The sequence below is a fragment of the Chiroxiphia lanceolata genome, chromosome 8 (genome assembly GCF_009829145.1).
Source record: "Chiroxiphia lanceolata isolate bChiLan1 chromosome 8, bChiLan1.pri, whole genome shotgun sequence".
NCBI lineage: Eukaryota > Metazoa > Chordata > Aves > Passeriformes > Pipridae > Chiroxiphia > Chiroxiphia lanceolata.
Window position 1 is genome coordinate 36994953 of NC_045644.1, and position 12216 is coordinate 37007168.

The window sequence follows — 12216 nt, forward strand, 5'->3', positions numbered from 1 at the left end:
GTTCCATCCAGCTGTCTGCAGATGGTGGGATGGGGCTGTTGGTGCCTTGTAGCACAACTGCAGTGGCTCTGCTTCAGTTGTCATCTCTGAAGGGGTTTTGCTTTCTAGAACTGACCACAGAGGAGAACAGGACAGGGTGAGGCAATCTCAGGGTGCCAGAATGAGGCTGTGGGTGAGATAGGATCTCTCTGCATTGACAGTGATTACCTGCCTCACTTGGTAGGGTTGTAATGACATCTTTTTCTGGGGGATGAGTTGCTCCCAGCAGGGCTGTGCCCTGGAGCAGCATTCTTCCAGCACTGCACTGGGCTCAGGCCATGGCTAGCAGGGCAAAGGCAAGAAGACCTTGTTGTCTTTGCAAATAAACATCCAAATCTTTTCCCCAACAGGCTTCTGAGAAGGCTGCAAGAAACTGGAGCCATAGAATTGTTGAAGTTGGAAGAGATCTCCAAGATCATCAGGTCCAACCTTTATTGTGGCACCCCTGTGTTTGTCACTAAGCCATTACTGTGTTTGTAACCTGCCATTATTGAAGTGCAGGTTAAAAATACTTTTAACTTCTGAAAATTCCTAAGAAGTTCAGGGTTTGGTCTCTTCCTGTTCAGATTAGAAGTTTCTGCCACTTCTGCAATTGTCTGCTGCAGTGTTTGCATTCTCTTCCTTCCTGGTCAGTCTCCCATCAAAGCACTTGGGTGAAGTTCTGGAAGTTCTAAATCAGGTTCTGGAAGCACCCTGCTCCCCATGGCACTGGTACCTGCTTCTCATCTGCTGTTAAAGGCTTTCCAAGGGATGGAGAGGTGTAATTGGGAAGGAAACAGGGCAGTAAATTGATTTATGCTTGGAGCATAAAGGTTGTGGAATCATCTGGGGTTGCCTTGATCAATAAATGGATGGAGTTGCAGGGCAGGATGTGTTGAGTGTGACAGGGCTGGAGTCCTTGCATGTCTCAGGTGTGTCAGAAAGTCAAACATCATGAGACAGGAACATGATCATTGCACAGGACCAAGGTCAGGTTGGAATATCAGAGTCATGGAATCACAGAAGTTTAGGTTGGAAGGGACCTTAAAGCTCATCCAGTCCCACCCCTGCCATGGGCAGCGACACCAACCAGAGGAGAGCTGCTTCCCTCAGCAGGTTCTTTAACTTGAGCCACATCCTCCAAAGTCACTGCAAGAATCTGGCAGGAATCAGACAAGAGCTGACCTTCTCTTATTGCTAAAATCAGACTGATACTCTCTTTCCCAGTCCAGGGCACCAAGAGCAGATGACAGAGGGTTAAGCATGTGCCCGGTTTACCCTCGTGCTTGGCAAGAGGTACCAAGAAGGTCTCAGGCATCCTGGGCACACGGTCTGGTGGTTTGTACGTGTGTGAAAGCAGCAGCAGCAGAGCAGGAGTTGGAGCAAAGGTATGCATTGATAGGCAAGGCCATGATTAACACCCATCACACTGGTGAGCACAGAGGAAGGCACTGCTGGCACCAGGAGGTGCCACAGAGGACGTGACTCACCAGCAGAAGACCTGTACCTGCTCACAGAGGGACAGCAGTGGGGACACAGCTGACTTCAGGGGCTCTTTCTCTTCCTGTTGTCCCAGCAGCACGAGGGGTTGCAGTCCTGTGATGCTCAAACAAGACCATGAGAGACATCCACAGCAATGTGGCCTGATGTCTTTGAATCACGAAGTCAGCAAGAGGCAGGAGTGACACCTCACACCAGAGGATGTAACTGTTGGCTCTTAAAGCACCTGAGAGGCCAAGAAACAGTTGGGGTTTGGGCCTCAAGCAGAGCCCAGGAGCATATGGGGGACTCTGTAGCTGGTAACCCTCACTCTCCTGGCAACACTCAGGGGATCTTGGCCAGCCCAGCTGGACACCCCTCTGAGAATCATGGAATCCTAGAACGGCTTGGGTTGGAAAGGACCTTCAAGATCAGCTCATTCCAGCCCCTGCCATGGGCAGGGACACCTTCCACTAGCCCAGGTTGCTCCAAGCCCCGTCCAGCCTGGCCTTGGACGCTTCCAGGGATCCAGGGGCAGCCCCAGCTTCTCTGGGCAACCTGGGTCAGGGCCTCCCCATCCTCACAGGGAACAAGTTCTTCCTAATATCTCATTTAAACCTGCCCTCTGGCAGGGCTAATGGCTTCCTTCAAGGACATTTCCCATTGTACTATCACTACATGCCCTCTGCTGTATTGAGGGTGTGATGAGACTGTGTGTATGAGACTGTGTGTATGACTGTGTGTATGAGTGCTGGCAGGTGCCTGATTAGAAAGATAAATAAAATACCTCGCTGTTTCTTGAGTTTTCTTACATTGGTTCCTACAACAATGCTGTAAAAACATCCCCTGAGTGTGGTTGTAGAGCTCCATTTGAAGATGCCTGTGAGAGTCTCTCTAACATTTGGCTGTGCACCCTGAATTGTGTTATGGGGTTCTGGCACTGCAGAAGAGCACAGGTATCTATTTACAATTCTGGTAAGTGCACAACCACAGCAGCATCGTGGTGGCACTGCTCTTTCACACACCTGTGTGTCAAAACCCCCATCTCTGGTCTCCCAACTCCAAACAACTCAAATGTCTTCGTTCCTCCCTTTGACTAAACTACACAAGAGATTCTCGGTACAAATCCAGCTGCTCTTGGTTGGACCTTCTCTCCTTCCTAGCACAGGTGAATTACACAACAGCCTCAGAGCTGACACACTGCTCCCATAGCCTCATTCCACAGCCTGAGGATGCCAGAGAAGCCTCTCCTACCTTTCCAACCTCTATTAGTACCTAGCACTTAATACCTCCACTAGATAACTAGCACTCAGTGGAGTTAGGAGGCAGAGGACTCAACAGTGGATGAAGTAGCCAACTATGCAAGTAAAAGGTGAGGTCTGTCTTGGTGCTGTTGAAGGAAACCTAATGGGAGAGTGGAAGAACACAGGCTGGTTTGGGGTTTCTCCACCCACAGGTTGCTTTTAACTCCTCTTGGGATGCTCACTGGAATTGCTCTCTACACAGCCTGTAAAGTCCATCTTATGCAAACCTCGTGAAGTTCAACAAAGTGAAGTGCAAGGTCCTACACCTGGGTGGGGGACTGATGGAAGCAGCCCTGAGGAGAAGGGGTTGGGAGTGATGGTTGATACCCTGGCTGTGTGTGCTGGCACCCAGACACCAACCATGTGCTGGGCTGATCCCACAGCGTGGGCAGCAGGGGAGGGGGATTCTCCTGCTCTGTTCTGCTCTCATGAGACCCCATCTGCAGACCTGCCTCCAGCTCTGGAGTCCCCAACACAAGAAGAACATGGAGCTGTTGGAGTGAGTTCAGAGAAGGCCACAAAGTTGCTGAGGGGACTGGAGAACCTTTCCTGTGCAGACAGGCTGGGAGAGCTGAGAATGTTCAGCCTGCAGAGGAGAAGGTTGTGTGGAGACCTCACAGCACCTTCCAGGGTCTGAAGGAGCTACAAGGAAGCCAGAGAGGGACTGCTCATCAGGAACTGGTGTGATGGGACAAGGGGGAATGGCTTCCCCCTGCCAGAGGGCAGTGTTAGATGGGATATTGGGAAGGAATTGTTCCCTGTGAGGCTGGGGAGGCCCTGGCACAGGTTGCCCAGAGAAGCTGTGGCTGCCCCTGGATCCCTGGAAGTGTCCAAGACCAGGTTGGACGGGGCTTGGAGCAACCTGGGCTGGTGGAAGGTGTCCCTGCCCATGGCAGGGGCTGGAATGAGCTGATCTTGAAGGTCCTTTCCAACCCAAACCATTCCATGATTCTGTGTTTCTGTGTGGTGGGATTTCTGCACTCACAGGAGTGGGAAGACATTTTCAGAAGCTCGAAGCAGACAAAGGTACAGCACTGAGGTAATGAAAGAGTGCAGGCCCTGGCCACACCTGCCATCAGGAGCACAGCGCCCACACAGCACTTGGGGCGCTGGCAGAAAATTACAGTCTGGAGGATGGAGCAACACGTGTGAGTTCTGGGCTGATTTCACAACCCACATACCACTCATAGACCACGGCTGCTGCGGACATTAGAAGGCAACCATTAATCCGTGACCAGGAAAGCCATCCTCGAGCAGAGCAACCAAAGGCTCTAGGTGGCCACCAAGCTATGGAGAGGCGTAGGTTGGACAGGCAGGGGCTGCAGGGGGAGAACAAACACCTTTGCTCTGTGCAGTACCCGTCCCTTCAGCCAAACAGCAGCATTACATGAGCTCTCCTCACGCTGCCGTCCCTCCAGGAGAGGAGCTGGGTGCTCCTCCAGGAAAGTCTTGTAGAGCTCCTGCAAAGTGCCCATTGCAAATACGACACCCCGTGGCTGTTGGGGCTGTGTGGAGCCTGGGCCTGGGCCATGGAGTGACCACATGTCTCCAGCTGAAGCCTGGCCTGTCCACGGTGTGTCCATGGGGAGGTCGGCATGCTACAGAGGCCTTGTAGAGCTGGTGGAGCCCAAGTTCTCCTGTTGCACCAGGAACTCTTCTGAATGACTCCAGGAGTTAGGAAATGGCCCCTTTACGAAGAAAAGCTTCTGGCATCTTTTTAACTGTGGCTATCAAGAGCTTAAGGTGCAACTCCATAGCCGGAATTCCTCCCCACGCCGCTCTGGGCTGCTTTGGGAAACATAATCCTTTGCAAGCATGAAAGCCACAACCACGTGGGCAAGGGGAGGGAGGTACCACAGGTGTGATCAGCACACAGCCGGTAATTTGGAGGGCACGTGAAGTGGCACAGCAGGGTGACAGCCTGGCAGGGCTCTGACACAGCGTGGTCCTTATAACGCCGGGGATGACAGAGGCACCTCCGTCCCCAGCACGGCCTGCTCAGACACCACAGCGGGCTCGGCCTGGTAACGTACTGGAACTCTGCGTGGCTCAGACCTGTGCTGGAGCTCTCCCGAGGCTGAAAAGGCACTGATTGCTTTTTTTCCTTGGTAATACCGTAGAGAGGCTTGCTGGGAATATTTCGGAGGGCAGATATGTCTCAGGGTGTGGGAGAGCCACCGGGAGGAGAAGAAGGAGGTAGAGAGTACCCTGCAATTCATGCTGCTGGGCTGGAGTCAAGCTCTGCCTTTTAAGAGCCCAGCAAAACATTAGAAATCATATATAATAGTAACTGTGCATATTAAAAATAGATCTCTGCTCAGGTCAGGAGTCTCTAAGGTGATAAAAGGGGTTTCTGGTTTTTTTTCAGGCTATGCTTAATTAATAAATTGTCTTCCTATGAGGCTTTACCAGTTTCAGTTCACAGGATCCTTCAGTTCATAGTGGGGTTTGGGGACAAAAGCTAAGCAATAGAGAAACAGAAAAAGTATAGATATAGATATAGTCACAGCCCAGCCAACTTAAATATGCTTTTTCTGTAGCATAAACTCCTCCTTTGGATTAATTCCCTCTGTGTGACAACTGACCCAATGGTATTTTCTAGCACTTTATTTCTTGTATTATAGAGCTGGTTCTCTTCTTTTTACCACTAAAAATATAAGAAAGGCTCTTGCCTAGTACCAATCCTGTCTGCACAGAGGAGTGTAAAAAGCCTTGTGTGGAATGTAATGGAAGCTGAAATTGGGAATCCCCTCCCCTTCCCCAGCCCAGGCCTTGATATGGTCTTCAAATATATGAGAAACTTAACACATCATAACCAAGTGGAAACAGACATTTATAGCAGTGTTTAATAATAAGAGTTATCAGCAACAGTGGAAACAGACATTTATATCAATGTTTACTAATAATAATAACAATCAACAACAATAATAACAACATTCATGTTATTGTTTTTATTGTCGTTGTTATTGCTATTATTATTCCTGTTATTATTTACACAGGCACAAGATGTGGCTGTTCATTGCAGTCCTGTTTTTCGTACAAGCACCCACGAACTCCGAAGACGCCGGCAAGCAGAAAAAGGCTCTAAATCCCGAGGCTTCCATGAACGTTGTGAGTCGGGAGAGCTTTGAATTCCCACTCGGGAAGCCTGGGGACGCTCAGCTGGGGGAGGGAGGGCTGGGGGTACCTAGGTGGAGAGGGCTGGTGCTGCTGAGCAGCTGTGACATGGTGCTGCCTCCACACCGTCCTGAGCCAGCCCAGCTTCCTGAAGGAGTCCTCTTCCTCCGGCAGCACTGAGGTAAATTGTCAGCAGGGCAGTCAGAGAGGGGGATAATCCCGGCCTGGATTTGGCCAGATGTCTTCCCAGAGGGTAGAGATTTGTGCGTGGCTCCTGTCCTGCAGCTGCAGCAAGTTGCTCAGGGCCACGTCCAGGTGAGTCCTGGAAGTCTCTGAAGGTGGGTTTAGGTCGACCCAAGATGTGGGCGATAAATTCACTGCCATTAACCCCTCCTGCCAGCCTCGGGACACAGTGAAGTGTAGGCAGGATCTCAGCTGGATTTCACCGGATGGAAACTTCCTGAGCTGGGGAGTTCTCAGCATAAAAAAAGCTCAGGCAGAGCCTCAGGAGCCGTGCAACAAACCCTGTGGGGTTTATCCTATTGCCCTTCCAGTCAGCCCAGCTGGGCAGGTTCGATGCACCCACCACCTTATCTGCCCCTCACATCAGCTCAGGGCGCGGCGTGACACCTCCTGCCCCCGCTGGCAGCCGCCGGTAAATCCTTTAGGCTTCAATCTCCGGGTTTGGAGCCGTTTCAAACCCCGCAGCAGCCCTCCCGCTCACAGGCACCACGAGACTGAGCATCTCCTCTTCCCTTGGGCATCGCAGCGGAGCGGGAGTGGGGTTTGGACAGAGCGTCCTCTCTCACAAAAAGCCCTCAGCTGACCCAGAGACACCCCGGGCAAAGCAATGTCCTGGCTGCCACACCCCACCTGGGTTTTCCAAAGGCATCCCAGTGGATGAGGGATGTGCTCTTCAAGTCAGATGAGCACCTGGGCTATGGATATTTTTCCACCTGGGTTTTTCTTTCCCCAGAGCCAAATCATCTGCCACAGAGGGTACCCCAGTGAGGAGTATGAAGTCCTGACTCGGGACGGCTACTACGTCCGCCTGAACAGAATTCCTCATGGAAGAGAAAAGCCAAGGAACAGAGGTACGGCTCTGTTTCACTCAAAACCTGCAAAAAACAACCCTGAACATGAGCAGGTGAAGGGATGAACCTTACCAGGCCAGGAGAGTATTTTTTGGTAAAGCAAAAATACCAAATCCACCAGATTTCTCCTATTCACAGCCAAAGCTGTAGCACCAGGAGACATCATCAAAATGCACATTGTATGTCCTCTGGCAGTGCAAGGGAGAAGCTTTATTGGCCTTAATCTGGGGTGAGCAAATAGAAAAATTCTGGGTCAGGGAAATGTGCTCTTTCTTTTGCACCCAGGGGCCAAGCCAGTGGTGTTTCTCCAGCACGGGATATTCGGAGAAGGCAGCCACTGGGTGGAAAATCTGGCTAACAACAGCCTTGGCTTCATCCTGGCAGACTCTGGCTATGACGTCTGGCTGGCAAACAGCCGGGGAACGAGCTGGTCCCGCAGACACGAGCACCTTTCAGCTGACCAGGCTGAATTCTGGGATTTCAGGTGGGCTGGAGCGTGTTATGAAAGACTGGCAAACATCCCTGCCTGTCACTAACCTCAAGGCAGAGGTGGGTGCCTCCAAGTAGGCAAGTCAGAGCACCTAATCCCTGGGCACAGCCTCTCCCAGAGCTCCTGGTGGTGTATCCAGGGAGGATGGAGGTATCTGTGCAGACCTGCTGCTGACACAGTGCCAGCACCTCCCTGCAGCTGCCGAGAGCACAGGGCTCTGCTGCCTGCTGGGGACACCAGTCCTGCAGAGACATCAGCCTTGTGCCAGGGCAGCCACAGGGACCCCACTGAGGTGCCCACAGGCATCATTGCCACCTCCCCTCCTCCTAGACATTGTCCACAGAAACCTTGTCCCCACAAATGGCCTTTTTAAGCTGGTAGTGCCTCTCCAGAGCCAATCTTCAGAGCAGTGCTGGATTTTCCAGGCTCACAGACATGCTTGCAGAAAAACCTGATAGAGCAGGTCTGTGTTTCACCACATCTCACCACAGGCACATGGGCAGGAGCTGGTGCTCCACTCCCGTCTGGGAAAGAGCATCCCTAGGAGTTGTAATCCTGGTGGGAGCCAGCTCTGGGTCTGCAGGGTGGCTGTGTGTGGCCCTGGAATGCACGGCTGGGCAGGCTCTGCACAGTTTATTTACTGCTCACCAAGGACTAAGCCCTTTCAGGGAAGGATGATGCCACGGCAGGAGGGAGGCCTTCAGGTCCTTGCAGTTTCAGCCAGCTCGTAGGAATTTTCTCCTGGAAAATCAGCCCCAGATGTTAAGCCAGGCAATGCAAGGCAGCCAAAGCTCACAGGGAAGCTTGTTCTGGTGCTGCTCCAGAGCCAGCACACCCCTCCTGTGTTACAGCTTTCATGAGATGGCCATGTACGACCTGCCGGCCATGGTGGACTTTGTGCTGCAGAGGACTGGACAGAAGCAGCTCTACTACATTGGCTACTCCCAGGGCTGCACCATCGGTGAGTTCCTGGGGGTTCCACACCACATTGCCTTGAAAAAGTTCATTTTGGTGTCTGTCAGAAGAAAGCAGAGAGGTCCATCTTTGCGGGTTTAACATCCCTTGAAGTTCCTCATCAGCCACTTCCAACCACAGGGGTGAAGGTGTTGTCTCCTCTCTTGCACTAATGATAAGCGAAAAGGTGGCAAGAGATGTCAGAATTCCAGCTGGAGATAATGCCAGCTAAACAGATCTGGGGCTGAGCAAACCCAGAAGAAAGATGGACCAAGTCTGAGGTTGTTTTTCTCTTTTCTCAGCGTTCATTGCGTTCTCAGCCATGCCCGAACTGGCTCAGAAAATCAAAATGTTCTTTGCCCTGGCTCCTGTGGTGACAGCCAATCACACCAGAAGTCCCTTCATGAAAATACCCTTCCTTCTGGACAAGAATCTCAAGATGATTTCAGTAAGGGATTGCTCTATGCCCTCCTGCCCTCACCTGTTCTAGGAAAGGGTTCATGCCCAGACACAACATCCGATGTGGCAGAAAACAGCTGATTCCTGCTGATTTATTGGCACAGACACGATCAGGTGCAGATGCAGTCCTGGATGGTCACTTAGCTGAGTCCACATCTTCCATTTGTGGGAGGAAACTTGTTGAATTCCTGGACAAAACACCTGGAAAAGAGCAGCTGTGCCACGTTGATTTTAATGGCAGTGGAAAACGGATCCAGCCCTTGGGGGAGCTGGGGGGAGAGAGGGGAGTCCTCAATCCTAATTTCTCTGGCGTGTGATCAATCAGCATCGCCTCCTGCAATGAGCTGTACACATCTCTGCACAGCAGGAGGGCAGGAAGGGCAATGCAGGAAATCCACCTTGCCCTTTGCTCCCGCAGCTGCTGCTCGGCAGGACGGACGCGACCCTGCGCATGAGGAGGGTGTGGAGGTTCCTCCCCCAGCTGTGCACACACAGGCTGCTGCACAAACCCTGCGCCAGCCTCCTCTTTCTGCTGGGTGGCTTCAACGAGAAGAACCTCAACATGGTGGGTGTGTCAGGCAAGGAGGGGATGGGGGAGCCAGATCCCTCTCACACTTCTCCCAGGGCAGGAAAAGTCCCCAGGCTCTGCTGGGTGAATGTCAGTGGCCAGGTGGCACTTGATAACACCTCTGAGTTAGGGCTGCCTGTCCCTGTGGCCACCCCTGTACCCCTGGGGTGCAGCCCCTGCTGCTCCCCACCCACACTGAGGGTGCTGAAGCAGCATCTGGGTGACCACAGGTAGATCCTCAGGTCTTGAGCACAGTCCTATGAGGAGCAGCTGAGGGAGCTGGGGGGGCTCAGCCTGGAGAAAAGGAGGCTCAGGGGGGACCTTCTGACTCTGCAACTCCCTGACAGGAGGGGGGAGCCGGGCTCTGCTCCCAGGGAACAAGGAACAGGACAAGAAGACATAGTCCTAAGCTGCACCAGGAGAGGGTCAGGTTGAGCATTAGGAAGAATTTTTTCACAAAGATTATTAGATATTGGGAGGGGCTGCCCAGGGAAGTGGTGGAGTCACTGTCCCTGCAGGTGTTTAAGGACTGACTGGACATGGCACTCAGTGCTCTGGCCTGGGGGACAAGGTGGTGTTGGGTCACAGGTGTAACTTGATGATCTCAGTGATCTTTTTCAACCTAACTGATCCTGTGATTCTGTGATTCTGTCCCTGAGCCCAGACAAGGTAACTCATGGAGCTAGGAATACTCCATCTTTCATCCCCATCATTCTCCTGCTGGTGCTGTCTTAGAGCAATGGGTTTTTAATGAAAATCATATTCCTGAACCTGACCCAGCTTTTTTAGTGAAAATCATGTTCCTAAACCTGACCCAGCCCTCTAGGCAGCACGACTCAGCAGTGGCTGCTTTGGAAAACACATCGTCTGGCAGTGCTGCCCTTGCTCCCCTCCGTTGGAAAGCAATGATAGCTTGGATATTTTTCCTTGCAGACACGGCTGGATGTGTACACATCCCACTATCCGGATGGGACCTCTGTCAAAAACATAGTTCACTGGGCCCAGGTAGGTTCCCTGAAACACAGATGCTTCATCCCTGGGATGGGCCCTTCATAGGGAGTCTGGTGTGTCCAGGGCAGATGTGAGAGTTCGGGGATCTTGGGTATTGGCAGATCCTGAGAAAGTAAAGGCAAGAAATCAGGTGAACAGGAGAGGTGCTGAATGCAGGATGAGCTGCCCTGTGGGGACACCAGGCTGTACTCCCTGGACTGTGCCAGGCAGGACAAGGGGAGGGATGGGGAGAGCGAGCCTGGGGGCACCCTGGTGTTGGTGGGTGAAACCAGGTTTTACAAGGAGAGCCTGAGAGACCTGGACAAGGAGGTAAAGTGGGACCCAAGAGCATCTCCTCCTGCCCAAAGGGGTCCTGGACACCCCAAGCCTGGGCTCTGCCACTCCTGCTGCAGCTGCAGCGTTGGCCCTGCTGGAAACCGGGTCAGGCTGGAGACTCCCACCCTTGTGCCTCCTTGCAGAGCCGAATTATAGGCAACAGGGAAGGCATAAGAGGATGATCAGGTTGTTAAAGGAAATCCAGCAGCATCCTGCACACCCAGCTGGTGATGAGCAGGTTTTCAGAGGGAAGAGTGTGGCACCAGGGCAGCCAAGGAGTCACGTGCAACACCTCAGTTTGCCAACCCATAGCTAGGGACAGACATGGAGCAGGAGGCCAAAGCATCACCCTGTTAAAAAGGGTGGAAAGTCTGGCTTTGCAGGGGTGCCACCTCCTCCTGCAACATCCCATGGGTGAGGACACTGACACCTTTCCTTGTCCTGTCTGTCCCCAACCAGCTGGCGTGGTTGGCGATGGGCAAGTGGAGGGCAGGGACTTGCCCAAACCCCTTCCAAGCACCTTCTCATGATGTGAGCCTTCAAGGGGGCTGGGAGGTGCTGGACCCACACAGTGGCACTTGCTGGCCTCCCACACAGATCTACCCTCTCCTCCCAGGTGGTGAAATCAGGAGAATTCAAAGCCTTTGACTATGGCAGCAAAAACACCGCCGTGTACCACCAGGTAGGAGCCTGCAGGGGCAGTGCTGGCAGCTGGAGATGCCAGGGTGGTGCAGAGGTGGGTTGCCTTGCAGGGGTTGGCCACAACAGCCATTCCTCAGAGCTCCCTGTGTCCCTCCAGGATACATCACCCTTCTACCAGGTGGAGGAGATGCCGGTGCCCACAGCGGTGTGGTCGGGAGGGGAGGACTGGGCAGCTGACTGGAGGGATGTCCGCCTGCTGCTGCCCCGCATTGCCCACCTCGTCTCCTACACCCACATCCCCGACTGGAGCCACTGGGACTTTGTCTGGGGCTTGGATGCTCCCGGGCGCCTCTACAGCAGCATCCTGGAGCTGATGGAGGGTTCCCGGTAGAGTGGTGGCTCCCAGGGAGGTGCTGGTGGCCTGGCCCCTCTCCCTCAGCTGGGACAGCCCGAGGACATGATGGGACTGTCCCTACTGTCCCCTCCTTCCTGCTGGTCTGCCATGCTTGTGGTGATGGTGCTTCCCACATATCCCTTGGTCATTAGGGTTTGTCCTCCTTGCTTGAGACCTCCTCAAGGAGCGGTGGCACCGTGCAGACAGGGCACCACAGGGGTCAGCCGAGGTGTCAGGATGGGCAGGAGCCACCAACCCTGCTGGAAGGGCCCCAAGGTGATGGTGGTGATCCTGGGACCCTGCCACGACCCCCCTGTGGCTGCCCAGACTGCAGATTAGAGCACCCAGCCCATGAGGAGATGGGAGGGAGC

The 12216-nt window shown here is 53.2% G+C and overlaps 1 protein-coding gene across 1 annotated transcript; it reads left to right on the forward strand.

Moving 5' to 3' along the window:
- The first annotated feature begins 5798 nt into the window (after positions 1-5798).
- Positions 5799-11842, forward strand: LOC116790137 (lipase member M-like). The gene is made up of 9 exons (XM_032694855.1): positions 5799-5912; positions 6895-7012; positions 7298-7496; positions 8354-8463; positions 8759-8904; positions 9334-9480; positions 10417-10488; positions 11426-11491; positions 11609-11842. Exons 1-9 carry the CDS (start codon positions 5808-5810, stop codon positions 11840-11842), a joined length of 1197 nt encoding a protein of 398 aa, XP_032550746.1. The 5' UTR covers positions 5799-5807.
- Positions 11843-12216: the final 374 nt, after the last annotated feature.